Source organism: Rhinoraja longicauda, chromosome 26, assembly GCF_053455715.1.
Source record: "Rhinoraja longicauda isolate Sanriku21f chromosome 26, sRhiLon1.1, whole genome shotgun sequence".
Classification (NCBI taxonomy): Eukaryota; Metazoa; Chordata; class Chondrichthyes; order Rajiformes; family Arhynchobatidae; genus Rhinoraja; species Rhinoraja longicauda.
The window spans coordinates 19,157,365-19,173,205 of record NC_135978.1 but is presented as its reverse complement, the minus strand read 5'-3'; the positions used below and the strand labels follow the sequence as shown (position 1 = coordinate 19,173,205).

General features: G+C 40.7%; 1 protein-coding gene across 1 annotated transcript in view; it reads right to left on the bottom strand.

Annotated features, from left to right (window-relative positions):
• ube2g1a (ubiquitin-conjugating enzyme E2G 1a (UBC7 homolog, yeast)) overlaps positions 1–15,639 on the bottom strand; it is a 30,713-nt gene extending 15,074 nt beyond the window's left edge. Inside the window, exon 1 of the mRNA XM_078422473.1 lies at positions 15,466–15,639. Within this exon, the coding sequence (XP_078278599.1) occupies positions 15,466–15,511 (46 nt within the window). The 5' untranslated portion in view covers positions 15,512–15,639. The remainder of the gene's footprint in view (positions 1–15,465) is intronic.
• Positions 15,640–15,841: the final 202 nt, after the last annotated feature.

Here is a 15,841-nt window from a genome sequence, read left to right as displayed (position 1 = left end):
CGTTAAAGTGTGGGGATCATTGGTCGGTGCAGACTGTGGGCTGAAGGGCCTGTCTACATTAAACTAAAATTTAGAATGATCAATTGCAAAACTACTAAGGCTTCCTGTTCAGCTACATAAATAAATGAATGATTCAATCCTCATTTAGCTATGAAATTACTTATTGCAGAATGGAATGCACACTTGCCGAGAAGTTTTTTAAAAGGTTGCTTCTCATTGTTTATCTACTGGCATCGCTTTGATCTAATTTACCTACAGGTTTCATGCTCTAGTTTCCAGCTGAACAGTTTTTCAAACTGCATATGATATTCTACCCACCACCATTCGCTAAGAAGTCTTTATCCACATTACCAATCAAACTATTTTTGTGTAATTGAGATACAGAACAAAGCATACAAAAATAAACTTTAGTACATGGCAGAAATCATTATACCTAAACGCATTTGCACCAGTGCTATTTTTACTTCAAAATGGAAATGTCACAAAAGTTACATAAGCAGCCAATTAGTCCAGAGCCTGCTCTGAAATTCCATGAAATCATCTGTAACCTTACATCTGTTTCTTTGCCATAATCTCCAATCAGCTTCAGGTCAACAGAAAACTTTTAGGTTTAAAATTTGCTGATTTGCAAGCATCAGAATGTCTACCAACAGACTAATAATATTTTAATATTTCTAAATCCAGTTGAAAAGGCCCAGATATATATCTGTACACCCTTTGCTCCAATCACTAGAAGTGGGCTAATAGAGACATTCTGTAGGCCTCTAATATCTTGAACCTACAATTACTCAAATTCCAAGGAATATAGCACATTAATTTCTCATTATAATGCCAACAGAAGAATCCAGGTAGCATTCTACAAGTTTTTTATGCACCCAAGGACAATGTACATTTCAAAGTGCAGAGCTTGGAATATTAATGACCCAGGTGAAGTCTTGAACAAAGATACTAGAGGAACAAGATGGACCACTCCATTGAAATCGCCTATACTGAAGTGTAGTACGCAAAGGAGCCATTTTAGTAGGTAAAACCCGCCGTTCGTTGTGCCTCTCGCAGTGTAATCAATGTTTTGGGGGAACAGTATATGTGATGATACCATTAAAATGCAGAACATATCTAATCAAGCAATTCACAGATTTTTGTTATTTTTCTTTTAAAACGTTTCTGCCCACTAAAATGGCGTCGTGACGCACTACGGTTTTTAGGATCGAGTGGTCTATCTTGTTCCTCTAGTATCTTTGGTCTTGAGCTCAGTATAGTTGATTTCTAGATTCCCTTATACTCCAATTCTTAGTACATTATGCCATTAGCTTTTATTTGGCCATTTTCTGGATCTATCCATGACATTTAACAAGAATGTGCACCAATTCCCAGTTTACTCCAGGTTACTTTTGGACCAGTTTTGGTAAAGTCGCTCTTGGCATAATTAGCAACTTTGGATGTGATTTTCTTAGCCATTATCAAAGTCATTTATAAAACATAGACATATGTCAGATCCATCAATATTTTCACATCTGGGTGCACTAAGCTAGTTTCCTAGCAAGGTCAATACTTCAATTCACAAGGCTCAACTTAAGTTAGGAAGAATGCCATCAAATGCCTTCTAGCAGTCCCTATAAATAACATCAAATTCCCTTGTTCACTCCTTTTCAAAAGTTCAGATTTGTAAGGATACCCAAATCCACGTTACTAAATATTTTAGGCAATTATACAGGATCAATACCAGTATAGTCAGCCTGCTGATGGACAGAACTCAATGCCAGACTGGAGTTTCAGACGTAAAGCAGAGAATTGTTCATAGATTCTTAATTAACCCAATAGATGAGGGGGTAACCATTCAATATTTCCACTGATTTTTCACACCTCATCCTCGAATAACAATGTCCAATTTTTCCCACACACAAGATGATTCCTAGAAGGAAAATGTTGAAATACCGCAGCAAAAAGGAAAATGCTATTTTCTCACTGCAAGCCCATTATTGGGGGGGGGGGGGGGGGGGCGGGGGGCATATGGTAATTTCACCTTTATTTTTTAAGTCTACCCATATTGCCTCAGTGAACAAGCCCTCTAACCCTCTCAATGGTCCAGAAAACCCAAAATCCTACCTCCAGCGGTGCCAAGCATTCATCTGTTCCATCTTCCCTTTCCTACCTTCACTGGCACGGGGAGGAATCTGAAGATTACTACCCTCAAGGTCTGTTTTTCAATATTTTGCTTGACTCACTGTATTCTCTCTGCAGGATGCCATCCCTTTTCCTTCCCATGTCATTTCTACCAATTTGTGCAACTTCTGGCAGCTCCCCCTTAAATGATCTACAGCTACTCCAAGACATCCAGGACCCTGGCTCCAGGGATGTAACACACCATCCCGAAGTCTCATTTGCTGCCACAGAATCTCCTCTGCCCCCCTAACTAAAGAGTCTACCACTATTGCCCTGCCTGACTTTACCCCTCCCCACTGTGCCACAGAGCTGGCTGCTGCAGCTCTTCCACGATGAGTCATCCCTGCTGGTGGTACCCAAAATGGTATACCCATTTTGGAGTGGAATGACTGCAGGGGATTCTTGCACTCTCAACTTAGACCTTTTCCCGATGGTCACCATATACTCTCTACCTGCACTTTAGGCAATGACCACTTGACTACAACTCGTTTGGCAGTTGGCTGGTGTCAGAAAGTGCTCAGCAAGTCAGATAGTGTCTGCACAGAGGCTGTCAGCTGATGTTTCACATCAGAAATCATTCAGTTTTCAACCTGAAATGTTAACTTTCTCACTTCAGACTTGCTGGCTTTGACTTTCATTTTTATTTCAGATTTACAAATATTGTACCAAGGTATTACCCGTCACATACAATGGTTACAAGTGCCATGAAATGGAGAACGATAACCTTTACAACCGCATTATAGTTTGACACATTGTATTTCTCACATATTAGGTGGGATCAAAAGCGCTGAGCTTTAACACTAGCTTTATGGCACAATTTTGACAACTTTCTTTGGACTCCACCTCCCAGTTTCATTTATTTGGTGTCATTCAATCCAAAATTATATAAATTTCAGCTATAGGATCGCTTCATCCTGCAAAATCTAGGAGGTAGAAATAAAACTGGACAAATAAGTGATAATTTGAGCCAAAGACTACTGTTAAATATTAAATACAAATGTTAAATACTACAGGGGATATCTTTAAGGTGAGGGGAACTGTTTAAAGGAGATGAAGAAGGGTCTCGACCCGAAACGTCACCCATTCCTTCTCTCCCGAGATGCTGCCTGACCTGCTGAGTTACTCCAGCATTTTGTGAATAAAAAAATGTTTAAAGGAGATGCATGATTTGGGAATTTAATTCCCTACACATGTGTGCAGGTACGATAGCCACGTTTAAAAGGCTTTTTGATAGGAATGGATTAAATGCAGGAGGCATTTTATTTGGCATTATGCTTGGTACAGATACTGGGCAAAAGGACCAATTTCTGTACTGTATTATAGATACTGCTTTCCAGCTGCAATCACTAAAATCTAGTTACAGTTACATCAACGTACAAATTATTTGTACCTCTTGGTTATTTCAGTCTTGGGGAAAATACAATTCTTGAAAAATACCCAAATACCAGAGATGGCAACTATGCAGGTCTCCACTGTCAAGGAATGGAAGAGTTTTATATAAAGTTAAGTAGAAAAATAACTGCAGATGCTGGTACAAATCAAAGGTATCACAAAATGCTGGAGTAACTCAGGTCAGGCAGCATCTAGGAGAGAAGGAATGGGTGACGTTTCGGGTCGAGACCCTTCTTCAGACTGATGTGGGGTCTCGACCCAAAACGTCACCCATTCCTTCTCTCCTAGATGCTGCCTGACCTGCTGAGTTACTCCAGCATTTTGTGTTATATAAAGTTAACATACACCAGATGTTTTAATCTCAAGCATACCCACTTTATGTTCCATTTTCATTGGTATAATGTAATCAAAAATGGCAAAGCTACAGATGTGGCCCTTTGTTACATTGGAAATCCAATGTCATCAACTCAAAATAAACTCCAGTTCTCTCCATAGATGCTCTCTGGCTTGCCAAGTTTCCCCAACATTTGTTTTTTATGGACTATAATCTATGTTATCACTCTGCCATGAGCTTCAAAAGCAATCTGTAAAATGCAATTGCAACATTGTAAAATAATGTGGCACATAAAAATCTTTAAGCATATAAAGATTGCAGACTGAGGGAATGCAAAAGGACGCTGGTATTGTGGCGCGTCGAGAGAGGCCCGAAATAAAGGCAAGGAGCCGGGTATTTTGGGGGCGTTATGGTTTATTACACGGTTATCAGACGGGTCGAGTCTGCCGGAATGGCTTCGCGCCCAAAACCTTGTCCTTATATATGTAGTACCGGACCGCCCCCCTGGACTGGTCCATTTCCGTGCCGAGGGGTCGGTAGTGGTATGGCCCGACCCTTGGGAGCCGCCACAGTATCTTCATGCACGATTCCCAAAATTCTGCATCCAAGGTGGAAACAGCTGATTGAATAGCTCTATTGTCATTTCATGTGATATATGTGGGAGCTCTAGTGCTGTACTAACAACATGCATTCACCCATGACGGGTACCAATGTATGGACTTAATGTCTTGCATTTGGTTTATGCATTTTAAAAAATTGTTTGGAACTGCAAAGTATTTCCCAAAGTGTCATAGATAGCATATAGTAAATTCATAAATTAAAAAATGGTGTTTAATTTTTTTTTAAATACCATAGATTATACCACAATATTTGTGGCAGAATAAAAGGGAGTTTATTTTACCACATATAAACCCTTCTTTTGTTTTGGAGGTACCATATAAACATTTTTTTCCTTTCCCATAATTAACTGCAGTTGACAATTCCCTTGTTCATTGAACAACGAACATGTTGCTCTGCAATTGGTTGTTCTGTGGAAAACAAAGATTCGTTAGCAAGCATTAGAACATTCTGAAGAACAAATTTTCGAGCAAAACCAATGAACACCACTTCTACCAACTATAAAAACTCATTTTGAAGAGTTTCATATATAAAGCAATGTTATGGTAATTTTAAATAATGAGTGCCCCAATCTACTGGATTCATTGTCAGCCGTGAAGTTTTTTTCACTGCAGTTAATTTTAACTGGCCCCTGACCACCCAGCAGCTGTGGAATGGTGATGATAAAATGCTGTGGTGCCATTCTCATTCATATTCCCAATACAAAACAATGCTCAATAATCAATTCCTTGCAGGAATTCAGCAGATGAAGTGAAAACAATGGTACAGGGGGTTTAAATCACAAATGCTCAAGGATCAGAACCATAAGCTACAAAATCAGGAACAAATGCTCCAAGTGTAGTCAGCAAAAACCACATCACATCAGGATCCAATCGCAGTAAAACCAATAACATGCTACAGACTATTTGTAGGACCAATGGTGTGACATTGAGTTAACCAGGTGATAATTCACATGCTCCCCTCAACATACCGAGGTCCTGATTCTCGTACCCCCTTTAAACTAATCTGATTCCGAGGAAAATTTGTTTTTATAAAAATTGTACAGTAGAATCAAAATGAACTGTAAAACTTGCAGTCCCAAAATCACGAATGCAGCACTAAAATTCCAAATGTGTTAAATTCACTAGTCGAGCCGTTTTTAAAGCCAAAAGCCTGAAAAAATATATATATTTTAAATGGTCGTTCAACTTCATTTCTAAGGTTAGGCTATCCACTTTACCAAATGATCAGAACCTTGGAGACACTACAGCAAAGCAAGTTGGCATGCAAATAACTGCAATACGAGATTAATTACAATGTCAAAGCAAGGTCATAAAGCCAGGAAAAAAAAGCCACATTTCCAGATTAAGATTTGTGGAATTTAAGAGACTCAATTTGATAGACACAGATAGGGAAGTCAAAGACCAGACCATCCAAATCAGCATATTTCCTTCAGACCAGGTTTTAACAGACAAGTTGTTTTGACATTAGTCATCATTATTTATTTCTCTGCTTCCATCCTTACAAGTGTTTAAGGTGGAATATTGGGTACTACTGAAGGATGGTGTTTCAGAGGTGCTTGCATCTAGACAAGTGAGAAATGTCCTATTGCATTTCAAGAGATTCAGACAGATATTGGAAGCAATTTCTAAACAGGAACAGAGTCTTTGGAACAAGTAACTGAAGAGGTATTGAAGCAATGCATCATAGCTGAAAATTGATACCAGTTTAGCTGAAAAATAGTGGTCACTCCTCATGGGAACAACTAAGTGAATGTATTTAGCCTCACAGGAATTATAAATTTGGTTAAATATGAAGTATGATGAATAAACTGAACATTTACTGCTTTATAAATTCTACGTCATACTCATCTGAAAGAAACTAAAAACCACAAAGGATTTTGTTTGAGGCTGTGCAGTTCTGAACTACAGAAAAGATCTGGGGGAAACTAAAACACTACCTGAAAGGACAATAGATCTTCAATATGTGTAGGAAGGAAGAAGGGTCTTGACCCAAAGTCACCCATTCCTTCTCTCCCGAGATGCTGCCTGACCCACTAAGTTACTCCAGCATTTTGTGTCCTCCTTCCCAAGGAACTGCAGATGCTGGTTTAAACAGACGATAGACACAAAATGCAAACAGACGATAGACACAAAATGCTGGAGTAAATCAACAGGACAGGCAGCATCTCTGGAGAGAAGGAATGGGTGACATTTCAGGTCGCGACCCTTCGGATCAGTCTGAAGAAGGGCCTTGACCTGAAATGTCACCTATTCCTTCTCTCTAGAGATGCTGCCTGTCCTGCTGAGTTGCTCCAGCATTTGTGTCTATCATAGATCTTCAATAGCAGCTTTCAAAGGAAATTTTGGATATGCAGCTGCAAGCCAAATTGACTACCTTTTTAAAATGCTATTTTCTACTCCAAAATTCCACATCTGCATTTGTTAACAGGAAACAAATGATGCAGAGTCAGAATGCCATTTAATTTCTATTCCAGAGACACGAGCACCAAATTGAATCAATGCAAGTGTGATTATTACGAATTTTAGTTCTGTCTGCCATATGCAATGCTTAGGAATGTGCTAGGAGACACATGACCTGCAGATGCTAGTTTACAGAAAAAAGTGCTGGAGTGATCAGGCAGAATTTCTGGAGAACATGGACAGGTGATGTTTCAGGTTGGGAACCCAGCACTTTAGCCTGAAGGGCCCCAACCCAAAACATCACCCATGTACTCCAGATATTTTGCCAGACCCACTGAGTTACTCCAGCATTATGTCTTTTCTTGATCAAACTAGGCTCGGAGTTCCAACGCACAATGTTAAAATGAGAATGCCTATTGTTATGCAAATACAAAATATAAATGCAACATTAAGATGATCAGGGGGTTATTCCCAGAGACCTACTTAATATTTATCCTCAATCCACATCTTTGTTAAAACGTTGATGTTCTTTCCAAGGTCATTGAGTTTTTTGTGCATAAATTGGCTACTGTTTGTTTTTACAGTAACCTTCATTGCATTTCAATTATTCCTCTATTAAGCATTTTGTCACAGCCCAGGGTTATGAAGAAAACAAATAATTTCATTACGAAGGTACACACAAAATGCTGGAGTAACTCAGCGGGACAGGCAGCATCTCTGATTCCAGCATCACAGGAATGTGTGATGTTTTAGGTCGAGAACCTTCTTGAGACATTACAATTAATTTAGCTTCTAGTGTTTAACTCCATCATTGTGCACAAAATTAGCGAGTAGAAGCCAACTAAGAAATTACAAGTTACCAAGAAATTAAGGATCAACCAAAACAATTCTGGCAGATTAAAAGATTAAAATGCATACATTCAAATTGAGAGTGTCTATGAATGTAAAAATCCATTATTCAGTATCTACTAGGTCTTAACTGGTCATGCTATACAGACACTTGAGGCTTAACTGCAGACAAACTATATCAAGAACCAACAGCTGCTAAATATATCAATTCAGCAATGGGTCACATAGACAATCCATTGCAAAGCTATCAATCGTTGCAAATTGCAGGGTTTTAAAATATGCATTTTTGCAACGCTTAATCTCAACATTTACATTTTCAATACCATCCAAGTTATTATATTGGTTTTTGCCTCACAATCTTTCCTTTTGAGAAGAGTGGTCAATTTTGATCCAAGCTCTCGAAGTGTGGGCCTTGTATTGCATGAATGCATGGCTAGCAAAAGGTATATTGCAACACAAAGACAGATTCCTGCTCAATTTTTCTCCATACAGGATACAATGACATGTGTAGGAAGGAACAGATGCTGAATTTCACCGAAGATAGACACAAAATGCTGGAGTAACTCAGCGAGTCCACTAGAAAATAGGACTCAGGCAGGGATATACATTACACTGGTGGAGAGGATGGAATGGAATGGAATTATAGCCACCCAAGCAACAAAGTTGAATAGATCCAACAACTGTATGCTCAAGATAGACATAAAAAGCTGGAGTAACCCAGCAGGACAGGCAGCATATCTGGAAAGGAATGGGTAACGTTTTGTGTCTGAAGGGCCTCGACTCGAAACGTCACCCATTCCTTCTCTCCATAGATGCTGCCTGAGTTACAACAGCATTTTGTGTCTACAAAGATGAGGTAATTTTGCCCCATCCCTTGGGCCTTTTAACAAAGCAACTTTTTTTTTTAAAGCAGTAAAATCATGGGTAAAGACAGCCTTCAATTACTCCAAAGGGTGGAGCCTGCATATGGCAATTTTCGATTATCTTTGTGGCTGGTAATCAACAATGCAGAGAACCTTCTGGAAAACTCTAATCTAAATACAGGTGACAATTAAGCAAGTACACAGGCTCAAACGACATTTAGTCTTAGCTTGCCACTAGCTAACATTTCATCACAATTTCACTTGCTAATTTATACTTCACGAGGGATTTGAAATTCATCCAGTCCAACAGTTTGTGTAGTATTTAAAAGACAAGCAACCAAAAAAGCAGCTTGCAGTCGCAGCACTTTTGAAACAAAGTGAGTTCTGGACACTTTTCTGGATTCCTGCACCAAGTTACACAGCGAACCAAATATTCGGCAAGACAAAATACATTTGCTAAAACTACGACCATATATTATTGCCTTTGTTATACAGTGCCCTCCATAATGTTTAAGACAAAGACCCATCATTTATTTATTTGCCTCTGTACTTCACAATTTGAGATTTGTAATAGAGAAAAAAAAAATCACACGTGGCTAAAGTGCAGAGTCAGATTTTAATAGACCATTTTTATACATTTTGGTTTCACCATGTAGAAATTAGCGTTTATACATAGTCCCCCAATTTAAGGGCCTCATAATGTTTGGGATACAGCAAGGTCATGTAAATGAAAGTAGTCATGTTTAGTATTTTGTTGCATATCCTTTGCATGCAATGACTGCTTGAAGTCTGCAATTCATGGACATCATCAGTTGCTGGGTGTCTTCACCGATGATGCTCTGCCAGGCCTGTATTGCAGCCATCTTTAGTTGATGCTTGCTTTGGGGGGTAGTCCCCTTCAGTTTTCTCCAGCATATAAAAGGCATGTGCAATTGGGTTCAGATCAGGTGATTGACTTGGCCAATCAAGAATTGGCAATCTTTTAGCTTTGAAAAACTCCTTTGGTGCTTTAGCAGTATGTTTGGGATCATTGTCTTGCTGTAGAATGAACTGCCAACCAATGAGTTTTGAGGCATTTGTTTGAACTTAAGCAGATAGGATGTGGCTATACATCCATTCAGAATTCATTATGCTACTACCATCAGCAGTTGAATCATCAATGAAGATAAGTGAGACAGTAACTTGCCCAGGCCATAACACCCCCACCACTGTGTTTCACAGATGAGGTGGTATGCTTTGGTTCTTGGGCAGTTCCTTCTCTCCTCCATACTTTACTTTTGCCATCACTCTGATACAAGTTAATCGTCATCTCATCTGTCCACAAGACCTTTTTCCAGAACTGTGGTTGCTCTTTTAAGTACTTCTTGGCAAACTGTAATCTGGCCATCCTATTTTTGCAGTGAACCAGTGGTCTGCATCTTGCAGTGTAGCCTCTATTTCTGTTCATGAAGTCTTCTGCAGACAGTGGTCATTGACAAATCCACACCTGACTCCTGAAGATTGTTTCTGATCTGTCAGACAGGTGTTTGGGAATTTTTCTTTATTATAGAGAGAATTCTTCTGTCATCAGCTGTGGAGGTCTTCCTTGGCCTGCCAGTCCCTTTGCAATTAGTAAGCTCACCAGTGCTCTTTCTTCTTAATGATGTTCCAAACAGTTGATTTTGGTAAGCCTAAAGTTCGACTGATGTCTCCAACAGTTTTATTCTTGTTTCACAGTCTCATAATGGCTTCTTTGGCTTACATTGGCACAACTTTGGTCCTCATGTTGATAAACAGCAATTAAAGTTTCCAAAGGAGATGGAAAGGCTGGAGGAAAGACTGGGTGCTGAGAGATCTCATACCTGCATTAAGGAGGCAATTAAATACATTTGTAATTAATTGCCTCCTTAATGCAGGTATAAGAGCTCTCAGCACCTAGTCTTTCCTCCAGTCTTTCCATCACCTTTGGAAACTTTTACAAACACCTGTGAAGCCATGTGTCCCAAACATTATGGTGCCTTGAAATGGGGGGGACTATGTATAAACACAGCTGTAATTTCTACATGATGAATCCAAAATGTGTAAAAATGGCCTTTAATAAAATCTGACAATGTGCCACATGTGATTTTTTTTCTATTACAAAACTCAAATTGTGGAGTACAGAGGCAAATAGATAAATGATGGGTCTTTGTCCCAAACATTATGGAGGGCACTGTATATGTGGAATGTACAAAACTAAGCATTTATTGCTTTCCATCATGACTACATGTAATAGTGGTAAATTTCTAGGCTGTGCTATTCTTGTACAATGTGTATGAACACATATTTTTGAACGTTCCAAATGCCATCTAATAACACACCCACTTGGCTGGCCTTCAATCTGAGCCCAGACAAAATATTGGCTGGCTATTCAATTGTGGGGACAGGGAACATTATTATGTGGCTAGCACAGCAGAACAGGAACTTTAATTAAAGCCTCAATGATATCCAGCACATCCAATGTCAATTGTGCTTCTTATCCACCACAACCCAATTGGAACAAGGGAGCAAGGAGAAATATCCTTGTTCTATGTGGATCAAAAAAGAAATACATTGACATGCCAACCAATTTCACTGAAAGGAGAAAATGTCTGGAAGCTTCACAAAATCCCATTAGCCCATCTTGTACTGCATCAAAACAAAAAGTAATCACATATCACACAAAAAATTGTTTAAAAAGATTTGTTTGCTGAACACTAGTAAAATCCCAGTCAAGTGGTTTTGCAGGCTGTCCCTGGGTAGCAAACAGGCTTCGTTTTTACAGATGCCCATTAGACGACTTTGTCAGTTAGTCAGAAAGTGCACCCACACGTATACGATAACCACACCTCTGTAAAAGTGTATTGAATGGCCTGAACAGAATATGACTGATGAGAAAGAACAATTATGAAAAACTGAGAGACAAAACCAGTTTTGCCCTTTGGAGTGAACATATGTACACACCAGAATTATGAATTTAATATTATGTTCGTATGTAGCGGTGTCAATAAGTCAGACATGTATGACAGCCTGTATGATTGAATCATCATGGACTGACTTCAACGCATTAACAAAAAAGGTCTCATGGCCATTCAAGCTTATCTCACAATTCATATTATGGCTGATCTACTCTGGACTACCTACAGCAGCAACAGGAAATTTGACTGGTCATAATTTGCGATTCACAAACTTTCAGTAGACAAAAATTAACAAGCAAAATTCCTCCTTTACCAAAAATATTTATGTAGTATCCTTGCAGTGGATGAAAATTAAGTGCACTACCTGGACTGAAAGTTTCACCTTTGACCAGCCCCTAACAAAATGAGTACACATGAACACAGTTGGCCACTAAACCCTTGGAGCCCCATTCAATCAGATGTCAATTTCATCTCATTTTTCATAATATAAATCTACCTTAACAAAACTACTTTTTAGGGAAAAGGTTCTCTTTTGTATTGGCCTCTAGGCAATGTTTTTTGACAATCTTTGACAGATCCTGGTGTATTTTTTTTTTTGCTGTTACTGTTATAAACTCTTCATCGCTTCTCCCACCACTGCCTCCAGCAGAAATCCCCACGACCTTAAACATCTCAGTCTTTTAACCAAGCAAGTTAAATTGTGAGGTTGAATTGAAGCTTTAACTTTTTTAGTTCATCACTATTGGATGAATAAGCAATCAACCATACTTTACCCACTCCACATCAATGCATTATCTCCATTGTTCTTGCAAAACAGAAAGACTTGAACCAAACCTCAATCTACAGATGACCTGCTGCCCTTTTTAATGTCGTCCTTGTGTCAATCGTCAACATTTCATTGGCTCTTTGTAATTTTTATTTAAACAAATCCACGTTTTAATTTATGTACCTGCAACTCCTAAATTTATGATTTCATCACAGTTCCCGAACTTACTAGCAACCAAATGCATTTGGATACAAGGCCATCTGGCAATTTTTGCCAGAACATTTAATTCATTAATGTTCCTTTGAAATACAAGGCAAGAACACTCAGGGCTATGATTAATATATTGACATGGACTGAAACAGGGTGAAGATAAATGGGCAACTTTTGGTTTAGTAAATTAATGAGATTCCAAAGCTCAATGACTTATGATCTATTAATAACCAAGATGAAGGGGCCAAATGCACATCTACAAAAGAAAAAAATGTTAGCACACAGTATGGAGGACATAAAGAGCCTGCAAAGAGATTCTGACTGGTTAAGTAACTTTTCAACTTAGCAGATAGAAAAATGTTAAATGGGGAAAAGTAGTGACAGACTACTTCACCTCATTGAGATTTCCTGAATTTAGGGTACCCATTCAAGGCAATTTTCAGATCCAACGGCAATTCTCCAACCCAGAGATCTGAGTGTGGGGTCACTTAATCCATTCAGACATATGGTACTGGACCATTGCGGTATGGAAAGAGAAAGAAAGTGTTGTTGAGGCGAAGATTGAATCAGAGTCAATCACATTTGCAGCAGAGCAGGTGCAGATTAACCTGCTCTTGTTAATCTGCTTCTAATCAGACTAATGTTTTTATTGGCTCACTACTATACTACATACAATGCCACCCAAGTACATTATTAATAAACATGGATACAATCTTTCAACCAAACCAATAGGTTCCACAATACAATTCCTTGGGGGAAATCTCTTCTAATTTGGTTGTATACTTTTTATTAACGTCCCACTTTTCATTTAAAAAACAATTCCTTTTATTTGCCACATGACAGTTGTGCCTCATTAGGCTTGGTTTAGATAGCCAGTTCATTAGTTACATCAAAGTGATCGAGAGAGGTTTTAAACAAACCCGCAATATTCATTGTTTTGCCCTCTTTCAGGATTATCACCCTCGCTCTTTTGACATCCCCCAGCCCATGGGCTTTCAGAAAAATAGCATGATAGGGCCATTTGGCTCTTTACGTATACAATCTTTTGCTATTTTACATCCCCTCACATCAGCTAATTTACCTATTCCTTCTTACATAGATATTCAGCAACTTGACCTCCACAGCACTTTGAGGTAGAGAATTCCCCAAGTTCTTCATCCCAGTCTTAAGAGTCTTAACCTGCTGGCCCTTTTGTTCATTGGAGCAAAACTGCTTAACAGCTTAGTTTTGCTTCAATAAGAACATAGATGGAACATGGATTAAGCATTGGGAAGTCTTGGTTGGTTTTACACCTGTGCATACCTCACAAATCAGACTACAATAGTTGCATTTTGTAATTCCTTTTGGTTCTTGAATATACGCTTCTTCAACATCCATATTTGATCCTATAGTGCCTACTTAAGTATTTTAAAATAATGCTTGTTTGGATCTTGTCCAAAAATATTAATGCCTTCCTTTACTGTGCCATTGACAGAATATTGTTATTGTATTAAGATATTTTATGAAGCATATCCAACAGTTTTTGATTCTGATCTAGTATCTCAGCCATGTCCTCCATAAAATAAAATCCTATCCATTTTCTAATAAACCCTCCCCTCGTTTTGATTTCTAACTCTCCAAGACCCGATTACAATGCTGGACAAAATGTTAAACTACCACACACATTTGAAACTTTAAACCAAGTCGTCTTTGCAATGACACTAATAAAGGAGAGCTGCCAATGCTCTACTAACATGTTATAAAGGAACAGAATGCAACTCATCCTGGATGGATAGAAAACTTCAAACATTCGTATTATTCGCTTCCCCCCACTTACCCTCCCATACTCTCTCAATGGAGATATCCCTTCCACAAACAAACAAATCTGTTCTGTCACTACAACCATGCAACTAATGAAACAAAAATCAGGAACTACTGGAAACACTCCGAGCAGGACAGAGATAAATAAATATATCATATCATATATATACAGCCGGAAACAGGCCTTTTCGGCCCTCCAAGTCCGTTCGGCCCAGCGATCCCCGTACATTAACACTATCCTACACCCACTAGGGACAATTTTTACATTTACCCAGCCAATTAACCTACATTAACCAATTCCAGCATTTTACATCAGATTTCTAGCTTCGGCTGGTTTTCTTTTACATGACAACTTTTAGCTTTGTTAAATATTTTGCAAGAGCAATAAAAAAAGTACTCTTTCGCAAGAACAAGTGATCACGATATGGCTTGAATGCCAAAATACCTGATGTATTGCTGTACATGTGCGATTCATTTTGGGCATTGGAAGCAGCAAAGCTGCTCCTTTAACACAAGCCAAGAGTCGAGGCGCAGTCTCCAGTCTTGCTGCTACCTGACACGCTTGGCGCCGTGCGCATGAGCGGGCGGCAGAGCCGGTCCATGTGTGCCGGGGGAGGGGGAAGGGAGCGGGGGAGGGGGAAGGGAGGGGGGGAGGGGGAAGGGAGGGGGGAAGGGGGGGAAGGGGGGAGGGGAGGGAGGGGGGAGGGGAGGGAGGGGGGGAAGGGAGGGAGGGGGGGAGGGGGGAAGGGAGGGGGGGAGGGGAGAAGGGAGGGGGGGAGGGGGAAGGGAGGGAGGGAGGGAGGGGGGGGGAAGGGGAGGGGGGGGAGGGAGGGGGGGAAGGGGAGGGGGGGGAGGGGTGAGGACTGGAAGCAGAAGACGATCAGCCGCGGAAGAGAAAAACGACGGGCGCACAAAGGACCAGGCCTCTGGCTTCAACAGAAGTTGAGGACCAACATCTCCCCAGACAGCAGGGCCTCCGAGGCGGGCGGCGATTCCACACAAGGCCTTTACTGCAGCTGCAGGCGGGGAGGGGGAGGGAAGTTGGCGCGATGGCCGATGTTGTGCAACGTACGACCATCGCCACAATCTTTTAAGGAGAGGAAGGTTAGCGGGCGCTCGCCGACACGGGGAAAGGGCGCCGCCAACATCTCACCTGCCAGTTGCCTGCGGAGTAGGAGGGCCGACTGCGGCTCTGTCATGTTAGCAGGCCCGTGAAGCGCACAAAGGCGATGCCTGCTATCCGCGCCGACGCGCACCAGCGCTCTCACCTCGACAACTTTATGTTCTCCGGCCCCGCTGCGCGCATGCGCGCCGCCGCCCGCCCGCCTGTCTCCTCCCCCGGCGAGTGCTGTCTCCTCCCCCGGCGAGTGATGCGCGCGGTCGTGATAGGACGTGGTCGGCCCGCCCTGCTCCCCTCCGGATTGGTCTGTTTCACCCAGCAACGGCGGCTCTACGCCACCCGATTGGCTGGTTTTGTGGTCACGGGCTCGCGGACGTGTTCCCCCGGAGTGGTTTCATGCCTCTCCTCC